At 37.6% G+C, this 23955-nt stretch overlaps 2 protein-coding genes and 1 pseudogene across 4 annotated transcripts in view; 1 reads left to right on the top strand and 2 right to left on the bottom strand.

Annotated features, from left to right (window-relative positions):
- LOC114318340 (Zincin-like metalloproteases family protein) lies at nucleotides 1-12575 on the bottom strand. Of its 2 annotated transcripts, none has more exons than XM_082871447.1 (20): nucleotides 12035-12575; nucleotides 11781-11902; nucleotides 10854-11017; nucleotides 10460-10550; nucleotides 9584-9718; nucleotides 9277-9357; nucleotides 8524-8601; nucleotides 7133-7225; nucleotides 6557-6637; nucleotides 6313-6475; nucleotides 6103-6223; nucleotides 5927-5996; nucleotides 2408-2512; nucleotides 1705-1802; nucleotides 1580-1625; nucleotides 1292-1388; nucleotides 963-1036; nucleotides 779-883; nucleotides 474-554; nucleotides 1-321 (listed from the first exon to the last, which is right to left on the bottom strand). In XM_082871447.1, the coding sequence occupies exons 1-20, from the start codon at nucleotides 12156-12158 to the stop codon at nucleotides 211-213; spliced, it is 2040 nt and encodes a 679-aa protein (XP_082727573.1). In that variant the 5' UTR covers nucleotides 12159-12575; the 3' UTR covers nucleotides 1-210. The 2 variants fall into 2 exon arrangements, with proteins under 2 accessions (XP_082727573.1, XP_082727572.1); XM_082871446.1 differs by having other exon boundaries at nucleotides 9539-9718.
- LOC145791187 (zinc finger protein ZAT10 pseudogene) lies at nucleotides 4909-5550 on the bottom strand (annotated as a pseudogene).
- Nucleotides 12531-23955, top strand: part of LOC114318339 (uncharacterized) — a 25462-nt gene continuing 14037 nt past the window's right edge. The window contains exons 1-4 of one of the 2 annotated variants that reach the window (XM_082871449.1): nucleotides 12531-12799; nucleotides 15430-15780; nucleotides 15883-16019; nucleotides 17213-17565. In XM_082871449.1, the coding sequence (XP_082727575.1) occupies nucleotides 15636-15780; nucleotides 15883-16019; nucleotides 17213-17565 (635 nt within the window). In that variant the 5' untranslated portion in view covers nucleotides 12531-12799; nucleotides 15430-15635. Of the gene's footprint in view, nucleotides 12800-15429; nucleotides 15805-15882; nucleotides 16020-17212; nucleotides 17566-23955 lie in introns of both variants that reach the window. The other variant, XM_082871448.1, reaches the window with a different exon arrangement.

Consider the following 23955-nt stretch of genomic DNA (forward strand, 5'->3'; position numbering starts at 1 on the left):
TAATCAGCTAAACTACTGTGTCATTAAAATTTGCGACTTTGATGTATACAAAACACTCCATCACAAAGATGAGTCAAAATTATAGCCGTCATTTTTGGCGTCAAACACTTATTTTCAAAATAAAATTATACTTTACAAATTTTCATGGGCAACCGAAAAGGCAGGACTTGAGAGTATTTTTATCGAGCAGAAACGATATGCATTACAAGTTCACAACCCAGATTCAGTTTTGCTGTCGATAAAAGCTTGTATTGACGGTTCTCTTCCCAGAAAATCCATTAGGATCTCAACAGGATCCTTTGCTCCTCCAGGAGCCAATACCTGTCGAACAATCAATATTTGAGAAAAAGACAGTAATTGCTAAGAAGGAACGGTTTTGATGTGATGCTTCAACAATATAAAACAATATATATTCTCAATATTCAATAAAAGAAATATTTTCAATAATTGATGCATTGAAGTAGTTAGATCACCTTATTCCTGAATTGCATGCCTGCAAACTGATTGGAAAGATCATCACGAAACTTTGAGGCAAATATATCAGCTGCGAAAACCTATAAAGGCAGCAACAACTTTCATTTGCAGGTGTCACAAATGAAGAGGGCACCTTGAACAATTTATAGACACATTTTTCAAGAAAAACAAGACATGTAGAAAACAGCTGAAATACTGATCCCAATAACTAATGGGAAAAAATTATGATGGTTGCATCGCAGATGGCGTGTGCCCTAGAAGATAAGAAGTGCTACCAGAAATATGGATTCAAACTGAATGATACCTCACTCCAAATGCGACTGTAGCAAGCAGCTTCGTAGCCAATAGCAGTCCGTGGGAAACATGAAGCTGGATTTGTTCCTTCTAGCATCGGCAGTCCCAACATCACCTAGAGAAAGAAAACAAGATGTAAATGCACTCACCATAAGCTTCCCTTCGTGTATCCAAACTATAACAGTAGCTCTTACCTTTGGATGGAGATGTTTGAATAACCCAACCATGTCAACATTTTCCGTTGAATGTATGATCTGATCAAAGAGACCTGAGAACACATGTTCTTTAGTGGTTTTATCAACAAGGAGCTTTATCAGAGTCCCACAATATAATTTTATAATCATGGCGTCACTTCATGACTCACAGATCAGGATTCATTTAACAACTTTCATGCTATAAAAAAATTCATATAGAAATCAACTAGAAACTGGACAGCCTTCAAGTAAAATTATTCACTACCTGATGACACTTAATTAAGAGAGTAAAATTCCCAGTTTCCAGACAAGAAATAATAGGGACTTACAATAAAGGATTTCTTGCTTCAACTTGAGTGCTGAAAAGGAACATCGCCATCTTTTAAGTGCTTTACATGTTTCGTCCTTGATGGGCTTCGTGATATCCTACAAGTTAATTGAATCACTAGTAAGAAAATTGCTTGTAATGTGATTTATTAACTATTAAAATCTAGATGATAGGCTCGCAATTCTATCATTAGAATTACAGATAAAAAGACTGGCACACGCTCTCACTGATAAGGCAAGCGTTAATCTGAAATCTGAAATCTGAAAAAAGACGTCAAAAGTATGATTACCTGATAGAAACCGGATACCAATTTCAGAGAGATGCTTTCATAACACCTACGCCAAATTTTTGCAAAAGGTGGCAGCATGAGTTCATGCTTTGTCTAATTGAATAACTGTATGCTTAACTACTAACCAGTTTTCTAACACCTGGGCTGGGATCTCCACAAAGTCAGGGTCAAGCCGAAGCCCCGAAAATCTAGCAAATGATGCACGATTGCAAATATGATGGACCTAAATGCTCACCATAGATGAAAAATTATGTCACTCACTACAGACATCAAACCATAACAGAATTCATAGCTTTATAAACAATCTTGATACTTGTCAAAAGATAAAATTAAATAACATGACACAAATCTATTTCCCATGTTGCATGGACTCATGGGTGCTGAATGTGGATATGAATCTTAAGGGTCAAATTTTTCCAGTTCCAATGTCCAAGAACACAAACACGGGTAATTTATAGAAGTTTAGATGAAAAGGAATTCTAGTTTTTCATATGCAATTTCGTATAGAGAAACATTTACAGTTAAATTACTCAACCGAAATGACATCTACAGACCATTGACCAACTAGGTGGTTTAGTCCCGTTTCCAACAAACATGGCTAACCAGGCACACTGGAAAACAAACTGGAATAGGATAAGAATGTATTAGAATCAAAGGAAACAGGTAACGATACAAACATAAGGACAAATACAAAAATGGTTCACACAAGCAAGAAACTATAAAGCATATCTAATAGTGTAAGAATTTAATAATGGCACTAAATAGAAGGGAAATAGAATTTTGAGTTTGATTCCACAGAAACCATTCAAAAGGCAGATATCAACATACCACATGGCCAAATTCATGGAAAAGATTAACCACTTCAGAGAATCTCAACAACCCAGTATGACCAACTTCCTTTTGAAGCTGAGAAGTAAGTAATGCCACAGGAATCTACATATAGAATTTAAGGATAAATCAGTTAGACATATTAAAATCATGATAAGCTTACGATACTTTTAACATATATGAGAAGTTGTGGACTATGTCTTCTACTGCCCAACCATGTATAACATTTATATCGAAAAAACCAACACCTATATTACTAGAGACATAATGGCACCCGACTGAACCTTGAGAAGAATTTTCAAGTGCAAAACAAACTCTCATGGTGGCAAGGGAATCCAACACAAAGCAGATATACATCAGGCAACAAAATTTTTTGCCTATTTTCTATTGAAAGCTGTTAAAATTGATGTATTATTGATTGATGTATGTTATATTTTACAAATGGGGAGGGACTCCTTATATAGGAGATGTAGTGGAGTAGGTGGTAGTAGGTGGTAGTGGTAGTGGTAGGTGTGTAGTAGGTGGTAGTAGGTGGTGGTAGGTGTAGTAGGTGGAGTAGGTAATGGTAGGTTTTAACAGCCCCCCGCAAACTCAAGGGGGATAGGAACTAACCAACTTCAGTTTGGAGAGAGTAACAAAACAAGAAAATAATCTGAAAAATAAAAAATGGATAGGAGACACTGTATGGTCGTGTCAGACCGTTGTAGAAGACTGCATGGTTATGGCAGACCGATGTAGAAGACAGTTTATGGGGTCATGTCGGACCGTTGTAGCAGACAATGTTGTGACAGTTGTTGTGACAGTTTACGGAGTCTTGCTGGACCCTTGTAGAAACTAACCGGAATCAATGTCGGGATAGTTTATAGAGTCTTGTCGGACCCATGAAGGAGCTAACCGGAATCAATGTCGGGACAGTTTACAGAGTCTTGTCGGACCCATGAAGGAGCTAACCGGAATCAATGTCGGGACAGTTTACAGAGTCTTGTCGGACTCCTAAAAAGTCGCACCCTCAAAAGGTGTGCCCAATCTGTCAAAAGGCGTGCCATCAAAAGGCGTGCCCAATCTATAAAAAGGCGTGCCATCAAAAGACGTGTCATCAAAAGGCGTGCCCAAGTTGTCGGCGAGCACCGAGAGGCGCATGATGCGCGTGTCTGCCTCTTTATCATGGTCTTTATAAACCGAAGCGGAGGCTGAGGCTTGGAAGCATAACAAACCAGTGGAAACCTCTTCGTTCTCTGAGAGCTTGTCGCTAAGAGCTGCAAATCTTGAAACACTCTGTAAACACTCTGTAACCAACCCTTCTCTGAAACACTCAGCAACCCATAACATGGCCTCGTCTTCCCGTTCAGCTACCCAGAATATGGCCTCTTCGTCCCGTGGTCTGCTCACTCTCTTTCCCGACCTCAACGAGTCAACAAGAGGGATAACTGGTGCGGTGGCCAGTGAACCTCAACCAAGCGCCTCTGGTTTTGCTCCGTTGAACTTTCCGATGCGGTCGGTGGAGCAAAAAATGGCGGTGCAAACGGATATTGAGGCCAATCAGTATACTTTGAAGTCATGTGTGGAGACCATGACGGCGGTCACAAACCTGTCGCACCGGCTGCAGAGTAGGACAAATGAGGTGCAGCAGTTAAACGCCCAACTGGCTCTGCTCCAACGCATGTATAAGGATGCGCGAGCAGAGATAAGTGTGCTAAAGGCGGAAAACAAGGAGCTGAAGCGGAAGGCCACCGTGATGTTCCGATTTGGAGGTCCGCCATATGCTGCAGTGGAGGAGTATGGGGGAGTGAACGTGCTCGGCGACGTGGAAAACACGGAGGCAGCACCGTCAAGGGCCGCTCAGGACGGAGGCAAGAAGAAGAGACATGCGGCAAAGTAGAGAAGGGAAAATCTCACTGTGGGTGTGGTTTGTTTTGGTTTTTTTTTTTTTTTTGTTGGAATATGTGTTTGGTTTTTTTGTTTTTTTTTTTTTGTGTAAAATTGTGATCAGGGTTGATCCCTGTCATGAATAAAATGAGTAGTTTTTTTTGTTTTTTTGTTTTTTTTTTTTTTTTTTTGTGTGCAAATCGTATGGCAGGAATGACATAATACGGAGCAAAAATAATAATGAAAAAAAAAAAGATTAAAAATAAGGTGAAAGAAAAATAAAAAAAGAAAGAAATAATAATAATATATTTGAAAAACGAGAGAATGAAGGGAAAAGGAGATTGGTGCACGTGGGTTTCTTGGCCCACGGTTTTGTTTAAATCCAGGAACGGTGTTTGGAATTTTTTTTTTTTTTTTTTTTTTTTTAATGGAAAAGAGAAGATAAAATAAAATAAATAAAGTTGGGTTTTTGTCAAAACAAAGATGTGGATGATGGGTTGACAAGTGGACTGGTTTTGGTTCTGTTTTAAGAAAAAGAAAGATAAAATAAAATAAAATAAAAAGAAAGTTGGGTGTAGTGATGGTGGTGTGCATGTGTTTTAAGCTTTAGCTCCAGGCTCTCCTTTTCTCCCTCACGAGAGAGAGAGAACTTATGATTATAAATTGCTATTGCTAGTGGTAGGGCCCACCAGCACTATTCACTTCAAAATGGTGGAATGATGATATTTTATGGGTAATGGTCAATGTGATTTGGAGTGGGGCTTGTAAATCTAGTGAGCTTGAGAGATTTCGGGTGTTGGCGGCAACAGAAAGCGGGGCTTCTTCGCAGGATGAGGACTCGAGACCTCCTCGTCGCGGAATCCCGGCGAGAACTCCGGCAAGGCAGGGAGGTGCAAATCGAAAGCACGGTGGCTGACGGTGGAAAGCATTTGTGGCAGATGGAGCACTTGTGCGTCCTTCCGCCGGTGGTGATGGCGGTGGCTGTGGTGGTGCCGGTACCGGTGGAGGGGGTTGACTGGTCGTCGGTTCCTCCGGCTTGCTTCCGGTGACTGGCCTTGTGACCGCCTAGGGCTTGGTAGGAGTTGTCACATACACGACACTTGTAGACGGGCTTTGAAAACGAAGAGGTTGCTGCGGTGGGTGAGTTGAGAGCTTCGAGAGCCATTACAACTTAGTGAAGGTATGTGTAGAAAATAAGCGGAATAGATGGAGGTCCGGCGGACGGCTAAGGTGAGGTTGCCGCCCGCCGGTGAAGCGAAAAATATTAGGTTCTAAACCTGCTCTGATACCATGTTAAAATTGATGTATTATTGATTGATGTATGTTATATTTTACAAATGGGGAGGGGCTCCTTATATAGGAGATGTAGTGGAGCAGGTGGTAGTAGGTGGTAGTGGTAGGTGTGTAGTAGGTGGTAGTAGGTGGTGGTAGGTGTAGTAGGTGGAGTAGGTGATGGTAGGTTTTAACAAAAGCTAAAAAAAATGTAATTCTACCATGCTAATCAAACATGCTTTATGCATTAGATCTTGTCCCTACTAAACAAAATAGAATGTATCCCAAAATAAAATGCTTTGCAGGTACCCAAAACTTGAGTTCAACATCACAATAACAATAAGTTTAGAAAACTCAAACTAAATAGCGTATTACAATCACCTTTCGTGCACCATTGACAAAAGAACCATTCTGAAGAGCCACAACACAGGTGTGACCATATTTTCCCTCCCTGTTTGAAGATACAACGCAAGTTCATTTTATTCTAAATCATATATGTGAACCACCTATAAATTGATGTCCACTAGAATTAATAAAACCATGAGTAATAAATGAACCTGGAGAACATATCAAGGTAGAAATAGCCCAAAAGTTCACTAGAAGATAAGTCATAGACTGAATAAAGGTGAACATCAGAGTGCCAAACCTCAGCATCTGCAATTTCTTCAAATCTTAAGCCTGCGTGAAGCAAAGGAAGATGAGAGCTTAGTAGATGAATTAGCCAAGCAAAATACTTAAGTCAAGCAATGGAAACATCATGTAATTACCAAAAAGGTCTTGGCATATTTTCAAGATCCCTGACATGACCAAATTGAACGGAAAGTATTGTTTAAGAGCTCCAAGGTCCAGATTAAATTGTTGTTCCTCAATTCTCTTCACATAGTACAACAGATCCTCAATTCCAAAAGGAAAATCTCCTTCCTCTTTTTTCTGATGTACCAGAAAAACGCAGACTATAAAGATATAAAACACACTTTGGCATGACAAGATATAGACTAAGCAAAAACTAACCTTCAAGTCTTTTAACATACTAAGTTCTCTGGTGGCCAAGTCAGTTAAACTGGCAGAGAGTTCCTCCAAGAACTCAAATACCTGAAAACAACAGCATCATGCTCATCAGGAAAAATCAGCTTTATGAAAGGATTGGTAGGAAAATATTACAAACAAACAGTAATGGAATGATGATTCAAAATGAGAAATCAGTAATTTGGTCGGGAAGTTAATAGCAAAAAGATATTTTCCTTGATCATTTTTCAGCAATTTATGTACCACTGTAAACTGAAGAAATGAGTACATAACCAATCTGTAGGCCATTCTCAGTTCAACAAATAAATGAATTGCTTCACTAAACAACACAAAAGTCTTCAGTTACCCAGGAAAGTACAATAATACCAATGAGTACGATTATCTAATCAGTTGATCAGAAAAATAATCTTTACCAATAATTATATTATCAAAGAAAGCATGGGTGAAAGCACGTAGATGAAATTACAATTACATAATAAACATTTAATTAGAGAATAAATCATCAAAAATGCTGTTTAGTACAAGATAATACATCAGGAAATGATATAAGCATGTACAAACCTTTGAGGATGAGTTTGCCATTCTATGATTAACAGCATAGTCTGCGTAGTTTGAGTAGCCAAGCAATCTAGCAGATTTATGGCGCAACTGAACCTAAATAATACAAGAACAAGACCAATGCCAACAGGCTTTCAGGCAGAAACAAGCAAGGGCATAACAGCGGGAAAAAGTATAAAATATGATTTTTGCAAAGTAAACCATGGCTTTTCCAGCTCTACCATTTGAAATGTGGTAATATGGACAGCAAATACAAATAAGTTAATAGTAAAAGACTTAAATTTGCATATGAATAAATAGAGATCTATTGCTTCTATGCATTTTTGTTTCTATGCATACTCTAAGATATCATTTATTTACAATAACATATTGCAATGCCTGACTTCCCTGAGTTGTCAATTGAATTATAGCTTTATCTTTGAGCATGCAATAATATATAAAATCTCGTCAGCGATACAAACTAAAAAACTAATGCTAAATGAGGGAATGCCGAATCAATTTGAATAGACAGATCAGGATGTCCCCCACATTTTTTTGCTTTTATTAATGCCAAAAAAAATTTAGAAAAATAAAAACAAGTAGAACAAAACCATAAATCAAGTTCAAAATTAGCGAAAATCCTGCTTCTCCTTTTTCTTCTGGTATTGAAGGATTCTTTAATCAACTAAATATAAGAGCATTGATCTTACTTGTGTTCATCTGGAATTCATCAAACCTCCAGAAAATGTTAACAGCAGTTTCTAATCACTAAATGACCTACTAGATGCATATGCCATTTCATAATTTCAAATAGAAATAATTTTATTACCTTTACTACAGCAATATTGGTGAAAATTGTAATCAAATCTATTCTCTTCACGGATTTAGTTTCATGATTCTAGGACTTATGAAAGTAACATAGTGCATCATGATTTCAAACATCGTCTTGACAATAACCAGGCGGTACAAATCTAAAGGAAGTAAACTTCTCATCTCATTATATACTCAATGAGGTTTATTTAGCTATGCTTTTCATTTGATGTGTTCCTATGCTGAAATTTCAGACATATATGTTACCAATTATTCATTTTAGTTTGAAAGTCTCTTTCTAGATAATTGCATTTCCATGGCCATGGCATGTGTAACTTCTTAGGCAAACCATGGCAAGGAATAAGCACTGTGTTGCTACAATATTCTTATGCTTTCTGAGGTTATTTCCAAAATGCAATTCTATAGTTGCATTACCACATTGACCAAATGACAGAGAGAGAGAGAGAGAGAGAGAGAGAGAGAGAAAGAGAGAGTTTGCATGACTGAAGCAATGAAGGAAAGGAAGCTTCCAAAATTGTATGACACTAGTTTACATAAAATCATGATAAGGGTTGCAGAAGTTGTGTCTTTATGCTTTGCCTTACCAGACTTTCCAAGATAGAAAGGTTGACTTCACATCTCCGTCCATAAGCCACAGCTACAATCCTCCTTGTCAAACCTACCTTCAAAGGTTTAAAGAATAAAGTAACTAAGCACTTCAAATTGTTGATTAATTGCCAGAGAAGGATTAGAACCAATAGTTCATTATCTAATGGATCTTTCCGTTCTAGTACTCTATCCAAGAGTTGTCAATATTTATCAAATCTCTTCCTATCTATTGGAAGGCTATAATATTATATGGCTTTTCCCAGATGAAATGAAAATTGGATTCATGTAACAAGAGAAAGATTTTACATTCCTTAGCCAGAAAGATATGTAGCCACGAAGGAAGGATATAGAAAATAAATTTAAAATCATACGTAGAATAATGAACTAAAAAAGGAATAAGGTTTGCTCTCACGAGCAAAACTATAACTACACAATGGTAATACATGTTATCTATGGTCACTGAAGTGTAACCATAAAGTGCCAAGGTGCATCCTCCTGGCACTTGTTTATGGTATAAATTTTCAATCTGAAATTAGCAGGCAATATAGATTGCCTAGTTCCCAAAAGTACATCAGTATATGTACCATTAGCTAAATCAGTTAAAATGCCTTCTCACATAATTCACATAAACTTAAAAATTAAATCAAAAAAGCAAAAACCACAACTACTAAGGTCTATTGATGTAGAAAAGATTTAATGTGCCTTTGTTTGTTGGAGGGGGTGCATACAGTCTCTAGACATAGTAGTACCTTACAAAGCTCCAGTATAGGTGAAACGTGATGACTTCTCAGGGTGACCTTAAATTTACCATTTTCAGCTTTGTCTAAGCTCTGCAAACAAACATATCCAAAATTTTATTGTGAAACAAAACAGTAACAAACGAGAATGATTCATTCAGAATCCACACAACAAATATATAAAATAAAATAAAAGTGCACAGTAAAAAGATTATGTGTAGAAAATCTAAGTTGAAGTGTTGAACAAATAAAATAAATAAATAAACATTTTAACCTCAAGGAACTCTGGCGGTAATCCAACTAGCTCTGTCTCACTTACGAGAAGGGACGTACTATCATCATTCAGATTTCGGATATATCGCCTACTTAGCTCATCTATTTGAGCACTTAATCGCTGCAATTCCTCTCTTTTCGTTAAAGTAAGGCTCAGTCCACTGCGTTCAAAGTCTCTGACCTGTCACTGAATAATTAAGAATAAGTATATGAACCCAACAGTTGATGCAGCCATGAAGAAACCTCTTCAAATTTGAAAGGCAATCCATCAATGACAAAGAGCAAGTATACAGATGGAAATATTGCTGTTCAACAAACAAGAGGAAGTTGAAAAAATACCTCCAAAATAAGAACAAATAAACAAGTTTTCACAAGCATACCAGGGTTCTGAACCCAATCTAATTCTACCAACACTCAAATTGATTGAACAATATTAGGTAAAGGCCTTTTTCTATAAATGCTTATAAAATTTGAACTTGTTAAACTAAACAATCTACAAAAAAAAATTAATAAGTTTGTATGTATGAATTCCCAGCTTTTCCTAAGAAATATACAAAAAAGAAAACAAAATTTGGTCAACATGACCCCAGATATCAACCTCTCACAGCAGGACCTAGTTGTCTCAACTCTCTAGTGCCATTAAGATGATACGAGAAAAATAATAAGCATTTCTACCACAACCACAATGTACTTCACATGTAAAAGTGCAGAATATAAGGGGGAAAAGAAGGAAGTGACAGAAAAAATTCACGCTAGTAATCAAACATTTGGAGTACTCAACTAACAAGTTACAAGTATAGAATTTGATCCCAAATAAGCGATCCAAAAACAATGAAAATGAGAGTATACACCAAAAAGACTATATTTTATTCAAGAAAATCATCATATCAAATGGTACGGAAATTTTGGTTCCAATTCATACCAGACACTGTGTATAGCGTTTAGCCTCAGTGTTCATCCATTCTCCCCTTGCTGCAACAGCTTTGATGATACGGTATACATCTTCACGTTTACTGAACAATTTGCATGAAATAGACAAATTAAACATTCATTTAAGTAACAATTAGTTAACATAATGATGTAGAACACACACCAAATTAAGAGAGATAATCTGGTTGTTAAGAGATGATGTTAGAAGAATTAAAAGATAGAACAAGAAGGCTGATACAAAGCCAAAAGGCTGGTCTTCTGGTTTTCCCCGGAGAATAGTTGACTAAAATTTGAAAAACTTATTGCACTGTAAATATATATATATGAAAAACTCATTGAAACTCTTTCAGGACCCCTTTTAAATAAATAAATAAAAGAAGGAAAACCTGCAACTCAAAACATGAGCATCTATTCTTCTCTCCGCTTCAGCGCTTGCTTTGCGCACATCTTCAGAAGTGGATACTAATTTTGGGAAGACACAAGATTGGACCAGTGGGAATTGTTGTGCTTCCAATTCTGCCAAAGGTAATATAGCAGTTGTATATGTGACCTGCATATTTTAATTGACCCAACATCATTAAAAAAAAAAGACAACAACAACAATATATACATATACCAATAGGAACTATATAGTTAGTAGTAACTTGACATCTTTATAATCCTTCAATAAAATGGCAAAAATTATTCTTCCCTAGATAGAGAACCAACCATAAGAACTCCACGTAGAGTATTTTGCACAAGGGGGTTAAAATGAATACCACCACCAACTTGTTATTGCATATGCATATGATTGTGTTGGAAACAAGTTGTTGAGACAGGCTTCAATGAGATGCATTTAAATTGTGTATTTTGTGTGCAGCAGCAAAATGTTGGCAGTCTTAACAGCCCTGTATTTGCCATAAAGAAAGTCAAAGCTTACAACTGAAACGATTGTCTACCCTCATACTTATCTTAAAATTCATGTGACCCACCACTTGTAAACTTGCTCTAATCTCAAACCTCAGCTCACATCACATTGCCAGTCTCGAAAACCAAAGTAACCTCAGTTCGAATTATCATGATTATCTAAAACCCATATAAAAAAAATAATTAGGTAATTTTGGGTAAACTGTTCTGTTCTGACAAAAAGTTTCCCAGTCCCTCCCGCATCAATTCAAGCACTATAAAAAAAAATACAAAAAATAAAAATCAGTAATTCTAATTAAATTGAGTCCTGAAATGACAAAATTAGTAATTAAGATAACAAACTCATGAAATTCATAAAGATTTGAGTTTCAATAGGAACTGTTATATTTGTGTGGTTATTAGAGTACCTTGTCGAGAGGAACTGAAGCAACTGAATCATGGACCTCCTTCGATTTGGCAATGATGCGGTTCGCTAATCTTAAAATCTCAGGCGGAGAAAGATTGACCTGAACTGTCGACCCCGGAAGATCTAGAACAATACAAATTAAAAACAAAAATAACAAAACAGAATCAACTGTTAAGCCCATATACAAAAGTAGCAACTGAACACGAATCGAACAATATCACACTATATAAACACATATATATATACAGATAGGACCTTTCTTTTTGCGATTCTTCTTGAGGGCGTTGACGGCGAAGTTAACGGCGATGGCGAGGAGAGCGGCGCCGCCGGTGAGGGCTACGAGGTTGGTGTTTCGATTCTCTCTCTTTTGCTTCGACATTTTTCTCTCTCTCTCTCTCTCTCTAGCGGTGGCGGTGACTTCTTCACCTAATCTCTCTCTTTGTCTTTCTCTTTCTCTCTCACCAAACGGCAAATGCGAGGGAAAGTTGCGTTGTTGATGATGACAAAAAATTACGAATAAAAAAAAAAAGTGAATATATACAGGAGAGGACTGACAGTAACATAGGACCGTGCATAATACCTCCAAAATCGCACCGAATCGCTCCGAAAAACACCGATGCGCGCAAAATTTCACTTGGGCGGGTGGGAGGCCCAGTGCTGGCGGGTCGGCGCCGGTGGCAGTGAAATTGCCCAATCCGCATGTCTAACCGACCCGACCCGCTTTTGTTTTAAAAAAAAAAAATCACGTGTTACACACACACACACACACTAATTCCTCCATTAAACCTGATTCCTCCATTAAACCTGATACCAACACATTTCAATTTCATCTCATTGACATACACATCGCCGCTGCTGTGAAGAACATTGCATCGATTCACACACGCATACACATCGCCATTGTTGTGCTGCCGATCGGCTCACCGCCGCTCGCCTATCCTCACCGCCGCCGCTGATTTCTCCTTCCCTTGCCGATCGGCTCACCGCTGTTAGCCTCTTCTCGTCGTCGTCGACTCGTCGGTACTGTCGCTGCTCTCTCTCGCTCTCTCTCTCTCTCTCTCTCTCTCGATGCTCTCTATTTTCTATATACATATATATATATATATATATATATATAACATCATTGATGCTCTCTCTGTTCTATAACTTCTATATACATATATATATATATATATATAACATCAGTGATTCTATTTCATAAAGACGTTATAAACCATGGCCAATCTTTAGTAGTCATAATGCAAGGCTGTTCTATTTCTTTGAATTCCTGTTTACTACTTATTTCATTTGTGAAATTTTGTGCTTAAAAAGTTTGTATTACAGACAACCTCACAAATCATTTTTTGTTTTTTTCCCTTTGAATTACAATGCTCAATATTTTCCCATTGGTTCAAAAATCATTTTAAGTTAATTTATAAATTAGATATTTTTACTCTTTAATTCAAGTTTTGTAATTTTAATTATATTTTTTATAAACCGTCAATCAGTCCGAACCGTTAAGGCAAATCCGTCATTATTTGCCAATCGAACCGCCGGTTTTTGATAAGAAAAATGATAAATTCTAATGACATTTTTAACAATCCGTCACCCGTCATACAGTTTCTATTTTTTTCCTAAACCGCATCGACCCGCACCACGCACACCCCTAACTAACACTACGTTTGGGAACCTAGGAGAGAAAAGAAAAGAAATAATTACTTAAGTTATAAGAGAAAAGAAAAGAAATGATTACTTAAGTTATAAGAGAAAAGAAAAGAAATGAAATGAAATGATTGTGATTTCTCTCTTTCTTGTTTAGATAAGGAAGAAATAAAAGAAAAGAAATGATTGTGATTTCTCTCATTCTTATTTGGTTAAATTTCATTAAGAGAAAATGAAAGAAATTATTTGATGTTAGATTACCAAAATAACTTTTTTATATTTTCAATCATTTTATTTCTTTTATTTTTATAGGGACAAAATTAGTATTATAAAAATAGTGGTTTCTTTTTTCTCTCAGTCTCTTCACTTTTGGGAAGATTGAAAATGAGGCTTGTAAGAGAAATGAGTTTCTCTCCATTTCTTCTCATTTCTCTCCATTTAAATTATCCAAGCAAGTAAGAGAAATACATATCTCTCTATTTTTTTTTTTCTCTCCAAATCGCTCAATCCAAACATAGCGTAAGCCATAGGGAGGGAAGTCGAGGGAGGGAAGACCTGTCAGATGTCTGTTTGGGTGTCGCCAAATCTGTGTCCCAGGGTAGAAGATGTTTGGGAGCCCTATAAAATGAATTAGGGATAAGCCTCTCTTCAATTAGAAGCCAACGAGCGTGGGCTTTTGTGGATTCATTGTGGAGTGTATATCAATGTTCCAAATTAGTAAATATGTAAGATTCGTTAACTATTTTATTTTTATAAAAAATTATGGTAATCGAATATTAATAAACACGAATCAAACAGATTTGTTTAGTAATTTTTTTAAAAATCATAATTATCCTTAATTTAAATTTATTTTGATTAAATGACTATTGATATCTTATAAATATAATTTTTTGCAAAAATAAAATATTTAAAAGGTTTCAGATTATTGATGTGGATTCCGTAGTGAGTCCACGAAACCCAACAATATGCTCTAATTTGATTTTGAACTGAGGATAAGTTTGACTCAATGGAAGTTAGGAAACTTTCTATAAGGTGTATGATAATTATTGAAATCTCTCTTCTGTTTTTGAAAGGGTAAATTACACTATATCTCTTTTATATTGAGGTATTCTTTGGTTTTTGATCAAGGGGGGTTTATCTCTAGTCTAGTGGGTAGATTGTAACGTATTATTGGACATATGAAGTTTATTATTGATTCCGTTTTGATAATTCAAACCATTTAATATATAGAGTTTGTTGAATATTTCATGCTTGCAAAAAATCACATTGATCGGATATCGATAGCCTTTTGATCAGAACACATTTTTGATGATAGTAAATATGATTTTAAAAATAAATTGTTAACAAAAATGTGTTCCGATCAAGGGGCCACAGATATCTGATCATAAAATACTCAATAAGTTCTACACATTGAATAGTTCAGAATATCGAAACGGGACCCTTGATGGGCCCTACGGCCTAATAGTATGCTCCAGTCCATCAGTCCATTCAGTGGACTGAAGAGAAGTCTCCCCGTTCGATGAATATAGTTCAAAAATTATTATAAATGATCACAATTTTTAAATTTTTTTTACCTATATTTTTATAAAAAATCAAAAAAATTAATTAAAATAATCACTTATCAAAAGAGCCTTTAATCATTTTTTTACTTTGGCTTTTTAAGTTTATTTTTTTTTATTTTGAGCTTTTATATTTTAAATTTTTTATAATTTATTATTGCAGTAAAAATTTAATAAATATGTCATATGTTTTATACATGATCTAATTTTCAATAAATTTTTAACAAAATAATAACATAAATAATTAATTGTAATAAAATAATACTTTAAGAAGATTAACTAATATAAATTACCACATCACTTATCTATTATTTTATACGTTGTTTAAAAAAAAATCACCTAATAAACAAACCTTAAACCACCCCTTACTGTAATTCTCATTCATAAATAAATTGTTAAGATAAAAATAAATAAACAAATTGTTGGTTTGTTTTTACGACCCAACAATAGGTTGTGCTGGGCCAGTTTTGGTGTCACGGGCCCAATGCACGTAAAGGTAAGGAAGAGTGAGGAGCATTGATTACAGCCCAAACCACAAACACATCACAGCGCACGTTAGCAAACAAATTCCTGCGACTTCGCATACATACGCCGTCGCCTGCAAATCGTAGAAAGAGCAAGTTCCGAATTTGCACACCGAATCGAAGCTAGCATCAATGGCTCCCAAGCCGAAAGAGAAGCCAAAACCCTCGCAATCGCAAGCATCAAAGCCTGCAATCGCCGTTGAAGATCTCTTCACCACTCTCAATCGGCACATCCAACGGTCAGAGTATGAGCAAGCCGTCAAAGTCGCAGATCAAGGTCATTATTCATGTTTGTATGATTGTAAGTTCATTTTGTTTCTGTTTTTTTTTTTTGAAATTTGGATCGAATCTGTGTTTTTTTTTTTTTTTTTTTTTGCAGTTCTGTCAATTGTCTCTAACGATGAGGACGCGATTCGTTGCAAAATAGTGGCTTTAATCAAGGCTGATAGCATCGATGAAGCTCTTTCGACTATTGAGTCTTCTCGAAGGCTTGCGATTGATTTCAGTTTCTTCAAGGTAAAAAGCACAAGCTTTGTTCACTGATTCAATGGTGTGTCTGTTATTTAAGATTTTAAAATGTATTTGTTGGTGCAAAGTTATTAGTTTTTGTTATCATGGAGTGTAAAGCAATTTGAAGAATTTATGTTGATGTATTATTGGCATTAGCATTTCTTTGTTATGCACATGCTAGGTAATTAGGTATTAAACTGATGTGGTTTAACAAATGTATGTTGGTTGCCCCATCTATTTTGAGCTCCTATTAGTATTCAGGACCGAAATAATCCCGTTTGGTAAAGCAGGTTTAGCAAAACTCTGCTTCATTGGATGAGTTTTTACTAAACATACTGTATTGTTTTTCTTCCTAAAAAATTTTTTGCAAGTATTTTTTTTCTTTTTCCCCTGTATTATGAAGAATCCAGTCTCAATAATACGACTAAGTTGACCATGCAATATGATTTTTGGAACACTTTGTATACAAATTGGCACCTATAAGGTAATTAGCTGCAATTTTTCATTATGCTTATATATATGCAATTGTCATTACTTTGTACATTTTATTTTGGCTTAGTATTCTTTGATAGACTTTATAAGAGTGCCTAATTTTGTGGATGGGTTTTAGTTTTCTGTTGTATACTTCCTGTGTACAGAGTTTGTGTCCTTTTTTTGGCGCTTTTAGTTTTTTTAAGTACTTTAGTGATTTAGTGATTTTTACCTATCCAAAAAAAGAAAAGAAAAAAAAATGTGCTTATTGTCAAAGGATTGCATTTTTGCTCTCTTTCTACACGAGAGACACTATATGTAAAAAATTATGGATATTGTGTTATTATCTTCATAGAGTAAAACTTTGTTGAGTTTTAGGACAGGTTGTATGTTGTCGCTGAAGTTATTGGCCTTTTTCGGACAGAAGTGCTATAACTATTGAGTCGGTAATTGGCATCATTACTGACATAATTGTGAGAAAATAGGTGCAAAGTCATTGTTGGAACTTGGAGGTGAAAATTTTCCAGCAAAAAAAAAAAAAAAAACATTTGGTTACTATATCATGTGTTAACAGATGTTTCAAAGGATTCATGCATTTTAGAATTTTTTTTTCTTTTAATTAAATGTGAATGTTTATTTTCCTTATGGTTTATCTGTATAAATTGTTCTATAACAAGCACTAGTAATCTCTTAATATATATGTTTGAACTTTTGTTGTTTCAAAATAGGCATACTGCTTCTACAGACAAAATAAGTTAAATGAAGCTTTAACATCATTGGAAGGCCAAGAGGGAAGTTCTGCAGCTATGTTGTTACAATCTCAGATTCTATTTCGTTTGGGAAAATTGGATGCATCTTTGGATATTTATCAAAAGCTTCAGAAATCCAAGATAGAGTCATTGGAGATAAATCTTATTGCTGGTTTGCTTTCTGCTGGGAGGGCTTCCGAAGTGCAAGGAGTGATGGAGGCTCTTCGAGTAAAAGCAACTAGCAGCTTTGAGTTGGCGTACAACACTGCTTGTTCATTAATTGAAAGGAAGAAGTATTCAGATGCAGAGCAACTCTTACTGTCAGCTCGAAGGTGAGCCACTATGTTGTGTATGAGAATTGATTAGAACTAACTATTTGCTTTCTAATTACTATAAATGATACTGTAAACACCATTATTCTGATTTACTGTGTTACTTCTGCTGCTGCCGCAACTGTTGCCATTGCTATTTGTTTTTAAGACTTAGAAGTTCACTACTTTGTTACTATTAAGTATACACTACGTAGATTTGTTGTTTTGATGGAACTATTTAGAAGAGTTGTGAGCACATAAATTTAATATCTAGGTTTGCAAAATAGAGTTGCTTGGAAACTGCTTCTTGTGTAAATGAAATTGCTCTCTCTTCCTGGTCATCTTGTTGGTACTTTCTCATTTATGGTTGGTTCCCTGACTCTTGTGAGCAGTCTCTGCATGGTACCAACAACTAATAACGGAATGGATATATGTCTTTAGGACCCTGTCTATCATGCACAACTACCTATAAGTGTTGCCGACCGTAACTCCTCGTAATGAATTTTCTTTGGCAGGAACACAACTACATATAAAGTGTTGCCGACCATAACTCCTCGTAATGAATTTTCTATGGCAGGAACAGATATGCATCATATAACCTAATAGATGGCTTTTAGGGCATCATTGTCTTGTACTTTGAATTGTAAAAACTTGCTTCCAATTTCTAATGTAGGGTTAACATATAAGAGCTGGTTATCACCCTCTTTGTGTGGTAAAATCATGTTTTTTGTTGAGAGAGTTTACATTTTTTCAGATGTGTGGAAAATAACCATGGTTGTTGTTTTAAAGTAGAAAAGACTCTTGCCCGAGTATTGAAGCTTGGGTAACCAGCTTAGGGTATGATAGAAGATCACCCCTTATTTATAAAATGAAGATTAGGGTTTACAAAGAAAACAATTACAAGATGATCCCTGAGGGTATAAAATGATTACAGACCCTACTCACTTTCGGCTAATATAATATGCCAAACACTTTCGGCTAATATAATATGCTAACACTCCCCCTCAAGTTGGTGCGAAGATATCTCTCATGCCCAGTGTTAAAATCCACCTACTCTCCACCTACTTCACCCACTTAAACCTACTCCACTAAACCTAACCCACTACACCACTACCACCTCACCTACTCCACTAAACCTAACCCACTACACCACTACCACCTCCACTTAAACCTACTCTCCACCTACTTCACCCACTTAAACCTACTCCACTAAACCTAACCCACTACACCACTACCACCTCACCTACTCCACTAAACCTAACCCACTACACCACTACCACCTCCACTTCACCTACTCCTTACCTACTACACACTCACCCTCTTCTATATATAGGAATCATGAATCATTGTAATAGATATAACATATCAATATATCAATCAATAATAATACATACAATTTATTCTCTCTCTTTCTCTATACATTATTTCTTACATGGTATCAGAGCAGGTTTAAAACCTAGTATTTTCGCTTCCCCGGCGGGCGGCAACCTCACCTTAGCCGCCCGCCGGACCTCAACCTATTCCGCTGATAAAATCAACAAAGATTTGTGCAACTGTAGTCATGTGTGAGGCTGATGGAGAAGAATTCTTCACCTCATATGACGAGACAGTCTGGAACTGGAAACACTGCAACATTCTGCTCTGGAATTCTGCAGCAGCTAGATTATAGCTTGGTTGAGTGCCAAGCTTTGGTTCTTCCACCCACTCTTGAACTTGCCCAGCAAAGTGTGAAGGTTCATGCTTGTGTTGGAGGGACTAGTGTGCGCGAAGATCAACGCATTCTCTCTAGTGGGGTTCATGTTGTTGTTGGTACTCCTGGTCGTGTGTTTGACATGTTGCGGAGACAATCACTTCGCCCTGTTTACATCAAAATGTTTGTCTTGGATGAAGCTGATGAAATGCTGTCACAAGGTTTTTAAAAATCAGATCTATGATATTTTCTAGTTGCTGCCACCCAAAATCCAGGTTGGGGTGTTCTCAGTTGCTGCCACCCAAAATCCAGGTTGGGGTGTTCTCTGCCACAATGCCACCAGAGGCTCTTGAAATCACCAGGAAATTCATGAATAAGCCTGGAAAGAGAAAAAGCTCATGCTAGGATTTGCGAAGTGATTCGCTGCAGGAATTTTGGCTTTGGATGAAACCCTTACCATACTCCACTCATTCTCTCCAACTGTTCTAACTTTTTATTTTTATTATTATTATTATTATATCAAATAATCAATGCACTCATGTTCCCCACTAACAGTGTCCACTTTTGACCCAAACCATTTTCAATCCATCATTTCTCCTTCACCTTTTGCACCCCACTCACCGACTCTCTCTCCACTTTATCACATGGGTTTGTCCCTCTCTCTCCTCCATTTGATTTCAAAAATCACTTATTTTTATTTATTTTTTCGAAGTCACTTTTCCTCTTTTTTAAATACCCCACTTTATTTTGAAACAATCGCACTGATGTTTTTCATATAATCCATCTATAAATTTTTTTTATCTATTTTCTTTCTCCCTTGTTTTCTTTCATTTTATTTTTATTTTTTCAACAAAACACTCACAAAAAAAAAAAAAAAAAAAAAAAAAAAACAACATTTTACAAACTTGTCATTTCTTCATGCCGGGGATCAACCCCGATCAGCATTTTACACCATAAAAAAAAAATAAATAAATAAAAATAAAAAATAAAAATAAAAAAACACAAAACAAACCAAAACACAACCAACACAAATCGGAACAGTGGGATTTTTCTTCTCGCCTATTCCGCCGGTCTTTTCTTCTTGCCACCGTCTTGGGCGGCCCTTGCCGGTGTTGCCTCCGTGTTTCCCACTCCACTGGGCATGATCACTACTCCCTGCTCCTCCACTGCAGCATATGGCGGCCCTCCAAATCGGAACATAAAACTGGCCTTCCGCTTCAGCTCCTTGTTTTCCGCCTTTAGCACACTTATCTCTGCTCGCGCATCCTTATACATGCGTTGGAGCAGAGCCAGTTGGGCGTTTAACTGCTGCACCTCATTTGTCCTACTCTGCAGCCGGTTCGACAAATTTGTAACCGCAGTCATGGTTTCCACACATGACTTCAAGGTGTACTGATTGGCCTCCACATCCGACTGCACCGCCATTTTTTGCTCCACCGACCGCATCGGAAAGTTCAACGGAGCAAAATCAGAGGTGTTTGGTTGAGGTTCACTGGCCACCGCACCAGTTATTTCTCTTGTGGACTCGTTCAGTTCTGGAAAGAGCGTGAGCAGACCACGGGACGAGGAGGCCATGTTCTGGGTAGCTGGACGGGAAGAAGAGGCCATGTTGCTGAGTGTTTCAGAGACGGGTTGGTTACAGAGTATTACAGAGTTTCCTTCTCAGCAAAGGAAGAGTTGTTTTCAGAGGATTTTCAGAAGTTTTTTTGTCTGCCTCAGCCTCAGCATCAACCTTGGTTAAATAGCGAGGCAGCCACGCGTATCGCGCGCCACTTGACGCCAGACGACAAACGGGCGCGCCAGTCAAGGCACTCACGTGCCTCGCCATCATGTCCGGCACATCTTTTTATGACTTGGGCTCGCCTTTTGATGGCACGTCTTTTTTATGGATTGGGCACGCCTTTTGATGGCACGCCTTTTTATGGATTGGGCACGCCTTTTTATGGCACGCCTTTTGAAAGATTGGGCACACCTTTTGAGGGTGCGACTTTTTAAGGGTCCGACAAGACTCTGTAAACTGTCCCGACATTGATTCCGGTTAGTTCCTTTATGGGTCCGACAAGACTCTGTAAACTGTCCCGACATTGATTCCGGTTAGTTTCTACAAGGGTCCAGCAAGACTCCGTAAACTGTCACAACATTGTCTGCTACAACGGTCCGACATGACCCCATAAACTGTCTTCTACATCGGTCTGACACCGCCATCCAGTGTCCTCTACACCGTTATGACACCACCATACAGTGTCCTCTACATGGTTATGACACCCCCATACAGTGTCCTCTACAACGTTATGACACCACCATCCAGTGTCTTCACCAATGGTCTGACACGACCATACAGTGTCTCTTATCCTCTTTTATTTTTATGTATTTTCTTGTTTTGTTACTCTCTCCAAACTCAAGTTGGTTAGTTCCTATCCCCCTTGAGTTTGCGGGGGGCTGTTAAAATCCACCTACTCTCCACCTACTTCACCCACTTAAACCTACTCCACTAAACCTAACCCACTACACCACTACCACCTCACCTACTCCACTAAACCTAACCCACTACACCACTACCACCTCCACTTAAACCTACTCTCCACCTACTTCACCCACTTAAACCTACTCCACTAAACCTAACCCACTACACCACTACCACCTCACCTACTCCACTAAACCTAACCCACTACACCACTACCACCTCCACTTCACCTACTCCTTACCTACTACACACTCACCCTCTTCTATATATAGGAATCATGAATCATTGTAATAGATATAACATATCAATATATCAATCAATAATAATACATACAATTTATTCTCTCTCTTTCTCTATACATTATTTCTTACACCCAGCTTGCCTAATATGTCATGAAATGGTTTATTCCCAATTCCCTTGGTGAGAATGTCAGCAAGTTGTTCACCAGACTGGACAAAATGAGTACAAATGGTACCACTAGTGAGTTTCTCCTTAATGAAGTGGCGATCAATCTCAACATGTTTTGTCCTGTCATGTTGAACGGGATTGTGAGCGATGTTGATGGCGGCCTTATTATCACAGTATAACCGCATGGAGTCCGTCTGATCAATACCTAGATCACTTAACAATAATTTGATCCATAAAAGTTCACACACACCTTGTGCCATAGCTCTAAACTCAGCTTCTGCACTTGACCTGGCAACCACATTCTGTTTCTTACTCCTCCAAGTAACTAGGTTACCGCCAACAAATGTGCAATACCCTGAAGTTGATCTCCTATCAGTTACTGACCCAGCCCAGTCAGCATCTGTATAGGCCTCTACACGAAGATGATCATACTTTGAAAAATACAGACCCTTACCAGGAGCAGACTTCAAATACCTCAAGATTCTCATGACAGCCTCATAGTGAATCTGATGAGGAGCATGCATAAACTGACTAACTATACTGACAGCAACAGCAATATCAGGACGAGAGTGAGATAGGTAAATGAGCTTACCCACTAATCGTTGATAGCTCCCCCTATCCACAACTTCTCCTCCTTCATCATCCCCCAATTTCTGATTTGGTTCCAGTGGAGTGGCACATGCCTTGCAGCCAAGCATCCCAGTTTCCTTCAACAGGTCAAACACATATTTTCTCTGTGAGATAAATATCCCATCTTTAGAGCGAGCAACTTCAATTCCCAGAAAATACTTCAAGCTTCCCAAGTCTTTGATTTCAAACTCGTTGGCTAAATATTTCTTCAACAGAGGTATTTCCCCACTATCATTGCCTGTAAGAACTATGTCATCTACATAAACAATAAGTGCTGTAGTCTTACCACGTGAGGAATGTTTCACAAACAATGTGTGATCTGCCTGACTTTGTTTGAAGCCAAATTTCAACATAGCCTGAGTGAATATCTCAAACCAAGCCCTTGGAGACTGTTTGAGACCATATAATGACTTCCGAAGTTTGCATACTTTGCCTTCTGTTTGATGATCCTCAAAACCCGGAGAAATGTCCATATATACTTCTTCTTCGAGGTCACCATGGAGAAAAGCATTCTTGACATCAAACTGATAAAGCGGCCAATCTAGATTAGCTGCTAGAGAGAGAAGTACTCTGACTGAATTCATTTTAGCCACGGGTGCGAAGGTCTCCTGATAATCAATGCCATATGTCTGAGTAAACCCTTTTGCCACAAGTCTTGCCTTGTAACGCTCAATAGACCCATCTGCTTTGTGTTTCACAGTATATACCCATTTACATCCCACAGGTCGTTTGCCCGTAGGTAACTCAGTCAATTCCCAAGTGCCATTCTTCCTAAGTGCTTTCATTTCCTCAATCATAGCTAGTTTCCACTCAGAGGTAGCAAGAGCATCCTGAAAATGGTTAGGAATGCTAACAGAGGAAATATTGGACACAAACGCTCTATATGAGGATGACAAATGAGAGTATGATACAAATTGTGAGATAGGATGTTGAGTACAAGATCTCACACCCTTCCTCTTGGCAATAGGAACATCAAGATCAATGGTCTCACGAGATTCAAAGTTACCTAGACTCTCATCAGAAGCAGGAGATGGCAGTGGAGTAGCAGAAACGGTCCCGTGTATCCAGTTAACTTGTTTTCTGTCTATGTCCCGGACATAAACATTCTCGTCCTTATTCTTGGTGACAGTGGGTTCTATAGTTTCAGTAGAGGGAGGTGCAAGAACAACTGGTTCCACCATAGGAAGCACAGTAGTAGAGGGTGGTGCAAGAGCAACTG

Source organism: Camellia sinensis, chromosome 5 (assembly GCF_055761805.1).
Source record: "Camellia sinensis isolate YWXY chromosome 5, ASM5576180v1, whole genome shotgun sequence".
NCBI classification, from domain to species: Eukaryota; Viridiplantae; Streptophyta; class Magnoliopsida; order Ericales; family Theaceae; genus Camellia; species Camellia sinensis.

Coding starts and splice junctions, on each gene's coding strand:
- LOC114318340 (XM_082871446.1), bottom strand. CDS start 12,158: ATGTCGAAGCAAAAGAGAGAGAATCGAAACACCAACCTCGTAGCCCTC. Junction 11,903..12,034: donor GAAGAATCGCAAAAAGAAAG/GTCCTATCTGTA, acceptor GTATTGTTCTAG/ATCTTCCGGGGTCGACAGTT. Junction 7,226..8,523: donor TTTCTATCTTGGAAAGTCTG/GTAAGGCAAAGC, acceptor TGTATTATTTAG/GTTCAGTTGCGCCATAAATC.